Consider the following 13473-nt stretch of genomic DNA (forward strand, 5'->3'; position numbering starts at 1 on the left):
TAAATCACAAGTTATTTTTTTTCATGCTGCCCACTATCTAACTTCTCTAAGTGTGCAACCATGACACATCGACACCTATGCTTATCAATCATAAGTTGTGCTTTTTATGCATTAATTTAGCCATGCAGACATACTACATTAGCAAGCCATGCATGCCACTCATAAGTTATATTGTTTGAATAAATTTTTGTACTTCTATATATGGTATATGTATCAGATACTTAGAGCACTCGTTCATAGGGAGTATGTTTTCTAAGCATGCAACCTTGCCACATCAGCGCATTTGCATGTCAATCAAAAACCACAAGTTACATTTTTTTCCGCAACCACTATCTAACTTTTCTAAGCATGCAACCATGACACATAAACACTTATGCATGTCAATCATAGGTTGTCATTTTTTTGCATTAATATTAATATAATTATTTTAATAGGATTCTCGCAGCAAAGCGTGTGCATCATCTAGTTTTTACATGTGACCATTTGTCTAATGTAACATACATCTTATTAATGGTGTGAACTTTTTTAATTACATGAACATTTTTCTACAATGTATATTTTTTTCAAAAACGTGTCACACATTTATTGAAACATGTGAACATTTTTTAAATGTTACATACATTTTTTGAATGATACAAACATTTTATAAAATTCGACGAATATCTTTTTACGCTGCATGAACAGTTTAACAAAATTGTTCTTTCATAATATATTTATTTAGTATTCTCTAAAACATAAACAATGGAAGTCTCAAGAAGCCACCACATCAACCTTATACGTGGCCAGGGGAGCAACAAAGAAGGCATCGAAGAAATTAGAATCGGCTGATGCTATTCCCCCTCCATGTTTCTCTCTGCTCCCAATCTCCTCGTGTTCTTCTCCTCTAGCTCATATCTCTTTCTGAAACCTTACATCTTGTATCAAGTAGCTATCAATCTATGATATATTTATCCTGGGTCATTACACTGCCTGGTATAAAGCGAGACATATCCGCTCCCTAATGGTCATGTGGTTTGTACGAATTCATCATCCGACATGATACCACATATGCTTGAACCTACTGAAATATTAGGATTATTAAAAAAAAAGCTTCGAACAAGGTACTATAAATGAGGTTCTTATTAAGCAATTGCAAAGCCCAACCTACTGTGGTAAAGACTATTCCCTAAAAAAATGTAAAGACTAAAAAACCTAAACGTGCTTCTTTGGAAAAAGAATAGAGATATCTTTCCCTCTTTCCCTATCTCTCCCTAATAATAAAGCACGGATTGGGTCTCCGGGTTCACCGTCGCGGCGTTTTTACACAAAGGTCCCCGTGCTTTATAGAAATTAACACGCAGTCCTATTAATCTGCTACGCTAAGAAAAAAGCCCGTACGCATCTGCCTCCTCTCCTCAACCCGCTCGCCGCCGCCACACCTCAACCCGCTCGCCGCCGCGGCTGCACCTCAGCTCGCTCGTCACCCAAGCCGCCGCGGCCGCACCTTCCCCAGCCCGCTAGCCGCCCACATCGGCGCGGCCGCTCGCCGCCCCGGCCGCAACCCAACCACCTCCGGCTCCCATCGACGCCTGGATCGACATCTCCTCCAATGGATGCCGCCCCAACCACCTCAGCCAACAAGACGCCGGCCCAACCAACCTCAACAAGCCGTTTCTTGCCCCCGCCCGCCTCTACCTCCTCGACGCAGGACGACTCTGACCGCATCTGCCTCCCGTTCGAGGACGGCGTTGGAGGACAGCGTTTCCATAGCTCGAGCGCGGCATGGAGCAGCTGCCTCCTCTCCCGTGACGAGAAAGCCCATAGCCCCCTCAATTAGCATGGTATAATCTCTTCTTATTATTCACCCTGAATCTGTCGTACACATACAGTACATGCTTATGTATTGTCTTAATGATTATCTTATTTTTTTTAGGATTGAACTTGCGTTTTGTGCAATGTCAGCAGTTCATGAGGTACAATACAATATGAGTATATTTTGGAATTGATTTAGAGGCATGTTAATTTCGGAGTAGAGTATATCTTGGAATTGATTCAGAGGCATGTTAATTTTGGAGTAGCTTGCATTTTATTCCACAGGGATAAAATTGATATACTCAATTAACAAATTCTTTTTTGATATGTTTGTAATTAGTCAATCATTTAGATAGAATGAGTCTGGACCTCGTGGAGAAAAAAGAATCGCCAGTGACCTTGAAAGTTTATGTTCGAGGAAGAGGTTGGTTAATTTCTTTGAGATGGAGTGGTACAAATGGTTCTACCTTTTTTTTTTTTTGCATACTGGATTTGTTCCCCTATGGCTGGCCGCATCATCCTTTCATCCGTGCATGTGCCTGGAGGAGATCCAGGAATGTCTGGCATGAGAAAGTTCAAAGCCGAGTCCTCCATCCAGGCCCTCCTTTGCAAGGCCGGCGGGGACACTGCTCCATATATGTGCTCCTCTCCCACCCCTCCACTGATTTAATGTGAAATCTAATTGGGAGGTATTGATAAGCACCAATGTATCCTTGGTTTAATTAGTAACCATGTCTTGAGTTACTTTGATCTTCTTGGTAAGATCAAACCGATGAATACCTTTCAGGTCTATCTAATACGAAGTAAGCGATACAAATGCAAGGATTGCACATAAGTAATTGGATTTGACCCCAGTTAATTTATTGCCTGTTTAACAACGCAGAAAGAAGAGTTGCTACACCGGAACCTAGGCCATGCAGTGATTCATATTTTGGTTGCGCGGCTGTTTCTATGTTGTTCATATGAGGTAAATTTTAAAACGATGCATTGCTTCACCCTGCTATATCCCGATGCTCTCATAGTTTAATCTATCCGGCGTATACACATCTTTCTTGGTGATTGTATTTTTCATGTTGTCTGTCGATGCATATCGCAACCTAACACACAGAACTAGAAAAATTGTAGTTATTGTTGTATAACGTTGGTTTTGGTAAAAGTTCATGCGTTATATGTTTATGTGGGTTTTGATAAAATCACTTCTGATCTTCAGAGATATATGTTTGGTACTTGCTCTACACATATATGCCTGGCGCTCCAGCTCATGCATTCGTTCGATCTGACATTGGAGGTGGTACTAATTTCAAACCCCTGTTAGTACAGTTTGTGCCTCGCTAGGGCCTTTCCCATGCTTGCTGGGCCTTTATGCTCAGTGGGCTTCCATGATCCGCTTAATAAAAATATAAAAAGGTGAAAAGAAGGTGCTCAGTGGGCTTCCATGGTCCTTAACTCATGTAGGATTCGAAGACAGGACCTCCTGTTCCATCAAGAAGAACGCAACCAACTGAACTCCATTACGCTTGTGTTGAAAACCAATGTTCCTTCTCAAATAATTAGTCCCACCTCACTTCTTTGCACTAATTCTCACCAATTTAAATACGTGGGAGTTAAACAAGTCAACAAGCAGCCTGACTTGATACAGAAAGATAACGTGAGAAGAGAACTTGGAAGGGCCCTGTGGAGGGAGAGAGAAGAAAAAGCATGTATCAGACCTGGACAAGGAGGGCTGGGTGGAAACACGAGGGAACAAGGACACGGCTGGTAACCATATCACCCTGCTAGCAGCAGCAGACGGCGATGAGGACGCAAGGACATGGCCGGAGGCCATGTCAGGGAGATGCCGATGAGGACGCAAGGACATGGCTGGAGACCATGTCAGGGAGATGCCGATGAGGATGCAAGGACATGGTTGGCGACCATGAGACGGTGACGAAGACGCTGAATATCATGGACCCAACTTCCATGAAGGGCAGAGCAATGAAACGGTCACCTTGCTCAATGGTGATGCAAGAATATGCTTACGTGATTTCCAGGAATAGCATCATTTCCTCAGAGATATCTTAAAGCTTTGAATAAATAAATAAAATTGTGTTACCCTAAGAAAGGGGATGGTGCCTTTGCATGGTGTGTACAAGCGTGTTAACTCTTACACCTTTTTGGGTTATTATTCTGTAATTGTTTGACTTAATTTTTTAATTTATCAACAAATTGTTCTTCACATTAGGTTATCATTTGGTTTCAGAACACACCCAAGAACAACGCACCCATAAATACCTCATATATTTCTTAGAAAGACATAATTTTGTAATCTTTTTCTATAAGATATTTTTTTAATTTCATCATGAAAAAAGCAACAACGGCAACATAAAGTTGGTGCGACATATATGTGGAACAATCACATTGTGAAAAAAGCAACAACAACAAAAAAAACTATCACATAATGATACTATGATGTGATTTTGGTGCACAATTTTTTCATAAAAAAATCCTATGAATTTCAAAAAAAAGAATGTTTACTACTTAAATCCTAGCCTATACAGGTGCACAGGTTGAGTTTTTAACGTTCCCTTGCGCTGGCATGGTACAATGTGACGTGCGGTGGCTGAGTTCGTCACATTGAGAATTTTGTTTTGCGGGGACATCGCATTGGGATTGACCATGCTCGGGCCCATTGTGATTTGGTGAACACCGCCGATAAAAAAATAGATTAGGTGAACACCGGGGTCATCCTTTGCGAAGGCGGAAGGACGACAAGTGATGACATGGGTGAGATGTCATGTTAAAATAGAGAACATGGACAGGAGGGGGGTACTTGAGCAATGCTTATATGGTTATTATAGGCCCGCGTGAAGTTCTTTCCTTTCGTTGCAACGCACGGACCTTTTTACTAGTATCATAATTAAGCACGAAGCAGAAGTTGAGCATGAAAACTCTGTGATAGGGAGATGGGACCCATGCCAATCGACCGAAATTAGCGAACGCTCGTCTCAGTTGTGTGACTACACTATAGGTGGCCAAACGGGCCAGGATAGCTGGGCCGGCCCGGTAGCACGGCCGGCATGGCACGGGCCTGGCACGGCACGTCACATGCTAAACGGGCCAGGCCCGGCATGCGGCACGCTAGGGGCCGTGCCTGGGCCTGAAGGCCGAGCACGCGGACCGGCACGGCACGACCCGATTATCTTTTTTTTTAATTTTTTGTGTATCCTGATGTGACCCAACAGGTAAAAATAGGCTAAAAAATGCCCAGTGCGCAAAATAGGAGGCATATTAGCGGGCCTAGCGTGCTGGTGGGCCGGCCTGATTAGCATATGGGCCGTTCCTGGGCTGCAGGCTGCAGCACGCGGGCCGGCACGGCACGGCCCGTATAATAATCGTGCTTTGGCGGGCCGGGCCGTGCCAGGCACGATTAGGATGGACCGTGCAGGGCCGGGCCGGGCCGGCCCGTTTGGCCAGTTATAGACTGCACGACTATCTCCACTCCTGCCATCGAATCGAAGGAAAAAAGGCTGTCTCCACTCCGTACGAACTCCAGTCGACGGCCATTCCCGACGCCGATGCGCCGCCGCATCCGCACCCGCCTCCGTAGCCGCCCCTCCCCCTCCTGCACCTAGCCGGAGTCCGGCCTCCGCCTCCCTCTCCGCCACTCCTCCAGCTTTATCTCTGCGGCTCCCCTCCTCCGCCTCCACCGGTACCGCACCACCACCACGCCGATGTCCCGCATCCACCTCCACCGTCGCCTCTTCTCCTCCACCACGCGGCCCTTGCGTTCCTGGTCTCCCCGCGCCGCCTTTGCCGCGGTAACAGAGCGCGTCCGCGCTGGGGCGCTCAGCCAAGACGATGCACACCACCTGTTCGACGAATTGCTGCGGCAGGCCACCCCGGTCCCCGGGCGCTCCCTCGACGGCTTCCTTGCCGCCCTCGTCCGTGCGCCCGCCTCCGGAGCCTGCAGAGATGGGCCCGCCCTCGCCCTCGCTCTCTTCAACCGCGTCTGCCGGGATGAATCCGGCGCGCGGGTGGCACCGCCCACAATCTTCACCTACGGCATCCTCATGAACTGCTGCTGCCGCGCGCATCGCCCGGACCTAGGGCTCGCCTTCTTCGCTCGCCTCCTCACGACGGGCCTGAAGGCTGACCAGATCGCCGCCAACACCTTCCTTAAGTGCCTCTGTTACGCAAAACGGACGGATGAAGCTGTGAACGTGCTGCTTCATAGGATGTCCGAGCTCGGCTGTGTGCCTAATGCCTTCTCATACTCCATTGTTCTGAAGAGCTTATGCGACAATAGCATGAGTCAGCGGGCGCTCGACCTGCTCCAGATGATGACCAGATGGAGAAATGACAAGTCAGGGTCTTATACCAGATAACTTTACTTGCAGCTCGTTAATGACTTCCCTTTGCAAGCATGGAAGAAGCAAAGAAGCTAGACAAATATTTGATTCCATGACTGCCAAAGGCCACAGAGCTAATGTCGTCTCATACTCTATTTTGCTTCATGGGTATGCCAATGAAGGATGCTTTGCTGATATGATTGACCTCTTTAATTCAATGGAAAGGAATGGCATTGCAGCCGACTGCCGTGTTTTCAACATATTAATCGATGCGTATGCTAAACATGGAATGACGGATGAAGCTATGCTCATATTTACGGAAATGCGGGAAAAAGGAGTAGGTCCTGATGCGTTCACCTATTCCACTGTAATAGCCGCACTTTCCAGAATGGGTAGGTTGACCGATGCTATGGGCAAGTTCAGTCAGATGATTGCCATGGGAGTTTAACCGGACACAACTGTTTATCACTCCCTGATTCAGGGTTGTTGTATACATGGTGATTTGGTTAAAGCCAAGGAGCTGGTTTGTGAAATGATGAACAAAGGTATTCCTCGTCCTAGCATTGTGTTCTTCAATTCAGTAATAAACAGTCTGTGCAAAGAAGGAAGGATTATGGATGCACACGATATCTTTGACTTGGTTATAGACATAGGTGAGAGGCCTGATGCCATTACATTCAGTTCACTGATTGACGGATATTGCTTAGTCGGCAATATGGATAAAGCATTAAAAGTACTTGATGTCATGGAATCAGTTGGTGTTGAGCCTAATGTTATTACATACAATACACTTGTTAATGGCTATTGTAGAAATGGAAGGATCGATGATAGTTTGACTCTGTTCAGAGAGATGCCGCGTAAGAGAATTAAACCTGACACTGTTTCATATTGCATAATAATGAATGGGTTGTTTCGTGCTGGGAGAACTGTTGCCGCAAGAAAAATGTTCCATGAGATGACGGAAAATGGAATAACAGTGAGTATTTCTACATACAGTATAATACTTAGAGGTCTTTGTAGAAATAATTGTGCAGACGAAGCTATCACCCTGTTCCAGAAATTAGGAACAATGAATGTAAAGTTTGATATTGCAATACTCAATACCATGATTAATGCAATGTACAAGGTTGGGAGAAGAGAAGAAGCTAAGGATTTGTTTGCTGCAATATCACACAGTGGCTTGGTGCCCAATGAATCTACTTATAAGGTAATGATAAAAAATCTTCTAAAAGACGGAGCAGTGGAAGATGCTGACAATATGTTTTCATCAATGGACAACAGTGGTATCGTTCCCAGTTCCCTTCTTATAAATGATATCATCAGAATGTTGTTGGAAAAAGGTGAGATAGCCAAGGCTGGAAATTATTTGTCTAAAGTTGATGGGAAGAGTATCTCACTTGAAGCTTCAACTGCCTCATTGATGTTGTCTCTCTTTTCAAGGAAAGGGAAACATCAGGAGGATATTAAGTTGCTCCCTGCAAAGTATCAATTTTTCGATGGGTTTGGTTGACTAGTTGATATGCTGCATATGAGACTAACTCCTCGGAAAGCACAGTTATGTTATTGCTTGCGAAAGCTCTCCTGCCAGAACAACTGTATAAGAAACCAAACTGCCTACTTGTATAGTGAGTTCATTTTGTGGTGTGTGCGGATCACATGAAAGTGACATGTCTATGAATCTTTTAATCTTTGATGGGCGAGGAAAGGTAGACAATTAGTCTAACACGATTGGTTACAATTTTAGGAGTAATTACTTCTGATGGCGATTGGGAAAGGTACACAATCTTTTTCTACTAGCCACCTGTAATTTTAGGGGTAATTACTTCTGATGGCTATTGGGAAAGATACAATTTATTAATTCACATGCTTCGTTTTGGTGGGGGCTTGTAACTTTTTCAGGTGAAAAGAAGCTGAAGAAGAAGAACCATGGCGGCTTGCTATCTCAGTAATGGTATTCCCTGCAAGTAGCTTGTGGTTCTACTGCCTTTCATAATAAGTGTTAGTCTTCTTGCACAACTTACCTCCTTAGATCTAATGCCATATGAAGGTGCGTGTAGTTCTTTTTCCAGAGAATAATATCCGAGGTTACAATATATTCTGCACCCTTGGTTTAGAAATGGGTGGTATACATATATAATCTTCCACAAGAAGCATTAAAAATACAATCTTTTCTAGTATGATTTGTACCAGCCACCTGAGCTTTTATAAACTCTCTAAAGCAGTCACTTTCCTTCATATGAATGCATTTGTTAGCAATGTCATTGTCAGCGATCTGCTATCTCAAGGGTTGTTTTAGTTCTAGTTTGAGAATTTTGTTTATTTTTCGGGGCAAAAAGGTCCTGGACGAACTGATGTTTGAGGTTGCTCATGTTATGTCCAATTAGCGGATAAATATACAAGCTCATGCTGGACTCTCCTACACTCTATGCTGCTGTCAGTTGCACTGGTGGGAGCTCGTCACATACAGGTGAGAAAATTATTTCCAGTGTGATTTCTTTCTGCTTTACTTCATCGAAGATTCAACTATGTTTCCTCATGATGTACATAAAGGTATGGCCAAGAATTCCCCGGTGTGAGCTTTCGCTTCAGTGTGGAGGACACTAACACTACCTCACGTGACAGAAGGAATCAGAGCAATTGCTTGATGAAAACTTCTTGCTCTCTTACACTGTGGTGTGCATTCCTCTCCAGTTCTGGTGCCGTCTGTTCTCCGTACTGCCCCGCAACAATAAAGTTTCCAAGAATCCATGCTGCAACCTTTACCTTCTCTGTTCATTTCTTGGTCCTCAACTGCATCAATGCGCCACACTTACTTCTCTGCTTCAGGTACTCCCCTGGATGCACACATCTACACGGCGAGGGCAACTTTGAGTTCCTCCACCATACACATCCTACTTGCTCGACTTCCTCTTGTTCAGATCTCAGCTTCTTTCTACCTAGCGTTGTTCGAAAATAGTTGAAGGAGAACCATTCTTGCTCATTCCTGGTTCTTGGTTCTTGGTTGAATAGCATCACTTGGATGTCAACTTAGTTTGCAAGGAATTGGGTGGATTAAAAGGCTCTGAAACAAGCTTCATTCTTGTATGTTACTGAAACTTTGGCTACATAGAAACCTGGGTTCAGTTGCATACCTAGCTTAGCATTCACCCAAATTCATGTTGTATGCAACAAGTGCAAGTTTGGATTTAACGATTTGGTAGCAGAAGTCCATGTCTACTCGAAGGCATCATTCATTTATCATTTAGTTCCGCCCATGGTTATGAAAGAAACATTTCTATGCTGTTGTCACCGATATGTTCAGTGATGCCTATTGCACTAAGCAGCTAAAGAAGAACTTCAAGCGTCATCAGCGAATGCATGAAGGTTCATTTTTCACTCAGGTTCCTGTGGAGTGCATGCCTTTTCACCTTTGCAGGTGAGTCCTGGGTCTGCTGCTCCCATAGCAGTCACGGCGTCTTCTATCCGGTGAGGGTAGATAGGCTGGCGTGTTGGCTGAGCGGGGCCTCCTGTTGGTGTGTGTTTGCCTGTTTGGCACCTGTTGTTACGCTCGGCATGTCATTGGCGAGAGTGGGCTTGGTGCTGTGAGTATCGATGTTTGGAAGTGGGCTTAGCCCTTGTTGTATCCGTTTTTGCCCAATTTTCCGTAATTAACTGAGCATCAATCTTCTTCTTAATTAATGGAACGGGCAAAGCTTTTGCCCACATTTCAAAAAATATATATTTGTCACTGAGAATTAAATGCCACATTGAGGACTGCAAGTGCTCATTTTCAAAGGTGTGATTTGCAATCTCACATGTCTGACTCTTTTTCATGGATTTGTTGCTGTCTGCAATAAATCGCAAAACTGCTCTGTTTTTCATGCTCCACATTTTGAATTTCAGGAATCCAATTTGGACAAGCACATTAAGGCAGTTCATGAGCGGAGTAGCCCCTTCACATGTGCATTCTCTGTTTCCATACAAAGCATAGCATGCAAGTGACAATGATGGGAAATGAACCTAGTGCTCACGTGCATGTTGAGGTAATCACAAAAGAACCACTCCCAGATGACCATGTCACATAGTTTACCTCTGTAGCTATGCCTTCGCTATAAGGAACATCTATTTTCACTTAGGATAGTCACAGCTTTCCAACAAACCTTTGCAGGTCAATTTCGCGGATGCTGATGAGCAACCACGGCCTCGTCCAGGCAGGCACACGAGGATGCCCATTTCCGTCGAGACTTTGATGCGAAAGAGGGTATCCTGTCAGGAACCGAGTATCTGAGACGGCTTCTGTCAGGTTGATTCTGGAAGGAATTGGAACGATGCTACATTTTTTGGGTGATCAAACAGGCTTCTGTACTTTGAGATATCCTCAATCTTATTATGCATGTATGTACATTTCAAGGAAATAGATAGGCAAGAGCAGTATGTAACCGTGTCATAGTATAAGATAGCAATTGTCTAGATAATATGAGATGTGGATGAGTGAAGATGCTATTTCTGCTCAAGTAACGAGGAACCCCAATCCGTAGCTCTATTTTTTTTTCTTTTAGAGATAATGGTTGTATCTTGAAATCTTTGATTTAAATGATTTGCATACAATTATTTCCACTTGGATTGTTGGATTTGTTGGATTATCTCTTGCGGATTTTTGCACTATACATTTTCAAAAAAATTGTCTATGGATGATTTACTTTTCTGTATTGTGCAATCAAGCAAATTTTTACACAAATTAATTATCTATGATTTCTATGGACATGGCAATACAATCATATACCCTTTATGTTTTGATGTTTGATTCTGCAAATTAAAGAGACCCTTTAGAGCAACTGTAGCACGTCTCTAAGTCTCAAAAAAGAAAAAGAAAACTATAGCATATCTCTAAACATGCCCCCAAATGCTTTTTAGGGTTCAGAAGAAAAAAAATCCAACAGGATCCCCTACTACAACCCTAAAATATGGAGGTCCATAAAAAAACAACAGCCCATAGCATAGTCCCTCCATTCACCTCTAGCATCCCGCCGCCTTTCGCGCCTCCCTGCGTACCTTCATGGCGGCATTCACGTCCGGCCTCCCGACCCTAGCTTCCTGACATGAAGCTTTGCTCCACCCGCCTTGTCCTGAAGTTTGCGCGACCTGCGTCGTATCTCAGTGTCAACCGGCCTTCCGGCGTAACTCTGATGTTTCATGTTCGACAACAATCTAGGGATTGCACAATAGGTGAGCAACAGTGCAACGGATTGACGATGTGCTCAAGGAATAGAAGGGAAAGAAAAAACTGGAAAAAAACAATAAGCTAGTGACTTATGGGTATCGTATGTGGACGCAAAGGCGAAGAGAAATATGGCTATAAATATGGCCCATTGCTACAGTCGGAAACACCGTTTTACGCTAAAAAATAGAGCGCCCCTATGTCTCGTTTATAGTCTTTTTTTTTTGAGGGAAATGTCTCGTTTATAGTCAGACCTACGAACCCCTGATGTGAAGGGGAGCCCTAGATGGGCCGGCCCAGGCGCACCAAGGCCAAAAACTCGTTTTTTTTCATGTTTTTTGTTTTCGTTTTTTTCTTTAGTTTCTTTTACTTTTTATACTTTAAAATATTATATATATATATATATATATATTACAAAAAATGTTAAGTGTGTACAGAAAATATATATATTACAAAAAACACTCTACATAATGAAGATGTTTTACAAGCATTTGAAAAATGTTAAGTGTGTACAGAGAAAATGTTTGTCATGTATACACAAAATGTACAGAAAAAATACAAGGCATATGAAAAAAATAGGTAATTTATTTTAAAATGTAATCAAGCATTTGAAAAAATGTTGAACAAGTATTTAAAAAATATTAATCAAACATTTGAAAAAGTTAAATGTGTATAGAAAAAATGTTGACCATGTATGAACAAAATGTGTATATAAAAATGTTAATCAAGCATTTCAATAATAAGTATTTGAAAAAGTTTAATCAAGAATTTGAAAAATGTTAAATGTGTATAGAAAAAATGTTAAATCATGTATTAAAAAACTGTTAAATTTGTATTTGAAAAAATGTTAAATGTGTATAAAAAATGTTGACCATGTATTAAATAAATATTAAACTTGTATTTTAGAAATGTTAAAAATGTATAGAAAAATGTTGACCATGTATTAAATCTATGTTGAACTTGTATTAAATAAAGGTTAAACATGCATTGAAAGCCCATGCATTAAAATTATTTAAAAATTTATTTAGAAAATCTTAAATGTGTATAAAAATATATTTACCATGTATTCAAGATGTTAATATTGTATTTTAAAATGTTAATTGATAATTTTAAAAAAATTAAATGTGCATAAAAATATTTACCATGTATTCAAGATGTTAATCAGGTATTTAAAAATGCCAATTAAGATTTGCATTCTTTTATATGTGTACTAAATTAATGAATTAGATATATTCCAAAATGTGCAAAGAAAACCAGTGTAACCCGAGAGAAAGCAAGGAAAATCGAAGAAAAACGAGAAAGAGACAAACAAAATCGAAGTAAAGTGAAGGAAAAAGAAAGAAAAGGGAAAAACAATGAGAAACATAAAAAATAACAAAAAAAACTTAAGAAAAAATAAAAGAGAAAGAAAAGAAATAAGGTAAAAATGGAGAAAGAAACGAACAAAAACCGATGAAAACCAAAGAAAAAATCAATAGAAAGCGGGTGCTTTTAGACAAACCCGGTGCTTACTCAATTGCTAGCTTCGCTACACATTGTCGAGGAGAACCGGGATCGAATCCTAGAATCTCATTTTCTTTTCTTTTAAAGGTGTCCTATTAGGGACTGGTCTGTTACTGTGGACTCTTAATACGAGAGGTCCTTCCGTCTCGCTTCATACGAGATATAGCTCTCGGCTAAAAAAATATAGGGGCGACCTCATCAAACTTTCCTGGGCTTCAAAGAAATGCTATAATTGGAGGTGCTCTGAAGCTCGAGCTTGACTCCGGTTCTCCAACGGTTTTTCCGGCTTGTTTGATCAATCTGCTTCCGGCTTGTTTGATCGATCTGCAGTGATTTGTATGAATTCATCATTGAGAAAAGGAAAAAAAATGCTTTTTTTTAGAAACTTCTAACGGAACCGATTAGAGAGTGACAGGAACTAGCAAAGCGCACACCAACTGTATGACTCCAAGTCGTCGAAAAAAAAAAACTGTTTGACTCCAAAGCTCTTCCCACTGCGTACGAACTCCCCGGTCGTTCCCGACGCCGATGCGCCGCCGCATCCGCCGCCGCTGATCTCCACCTCCCCCTACATCCAGCCATCCACCACTCCGCCTCCGCTGCTCCTCCCCAACCTGCACCTCTCCCATGTCCGGTGTCCGCCACCCGCACTGA

General features: G+C 42.4%; 1 protein-coding gene and 1 long non-coding RNA gene across 11 annotated transcripts; both read left to right on the plus strand.

Annotated features, from left to right (window-relative positions):
* The first annotated feature begins 1347 nt into the window (after positions 1 to 1347).
* LOC123188442 (uncharacterized) lies at positions 1348 to 4006 on the plus strand. Its single transcript, XR_006494637.1, has 2 exons — positions 1348 to 1820; positions 1913 to 4006. It is a non-coding gene; the product is annotated as an uncharacterized lncRNA (long non-coding RNA).
* A 1272-nt stretch (positions 4007 to 5278) lies between these two features.
* LOC123188445 (protein Rf1, mitochondrial) lies at positions 5279 to 10721 on the plus strand. 10 transcript variants are annotated; one of them, XM_044600610.1, is made up of 5 exons: positions 5285 to 7894; positions 8019 to 8117; positions 8504 to 8586; positions 10002 to 10141; positions 10267 to 10721. In XM_044600610.1, exon 1 carries the CDS (start codon positions 6652 to 6654, stop codon positions 7627 to 7629), a length of 978 nt encoding a protein of 325 aa, XP_044456545.1. In that variant the 5' UTR covers positions 5285 to 6651; the 3' UTR covers positions 7630 to 7894; positions 8019 to 8117; positions 8504 to 8586; positions 10002 to 10141; positions 10267 to 10721. The 10 variants fall into 10 exon arrangements, with proteins under 10 accessions (XP_044456559.1, XP_044456545.1, XP_044456552.1 ...); XM_044600617.1 differs by having other exon boundaries at positions 8019 to 8070; XM_044600582.1 differs by having other exon boundaries at positions 8019 to 8586; positions 10267 to 10720.
* Positions 10722 to 13473: the final 2752 nt, after the last annotated feature.

The sequence above is a fragment of the Triticum aestivum genome, chromosome 1A (genome assembly GCF_018294505.1).
Source record: "Triticum aestivum cultivar Chinese Spring chromosome 1A, IWGSC CS RefSeq v2.1, whole genome shotgun sequence".
In the NCBI taxonomy this organism is placed as follows: domain Eukaryota; kingdom Viridiplantae; phylum Streptophyta; class Magnoliopsida; order Poales; family Poaceae; genus Triticum; species Triticum aestivum.

What these genes read in the sequence shown, in the direction of transcription:
- LOC123188445 (XM_044600610.1), top strand. Translation starts at nt 6,652, where the DNA reads ATGATGAACAAAGGTATTCCTCGTCCTAGCATTGTGTTCTTCAATTCA.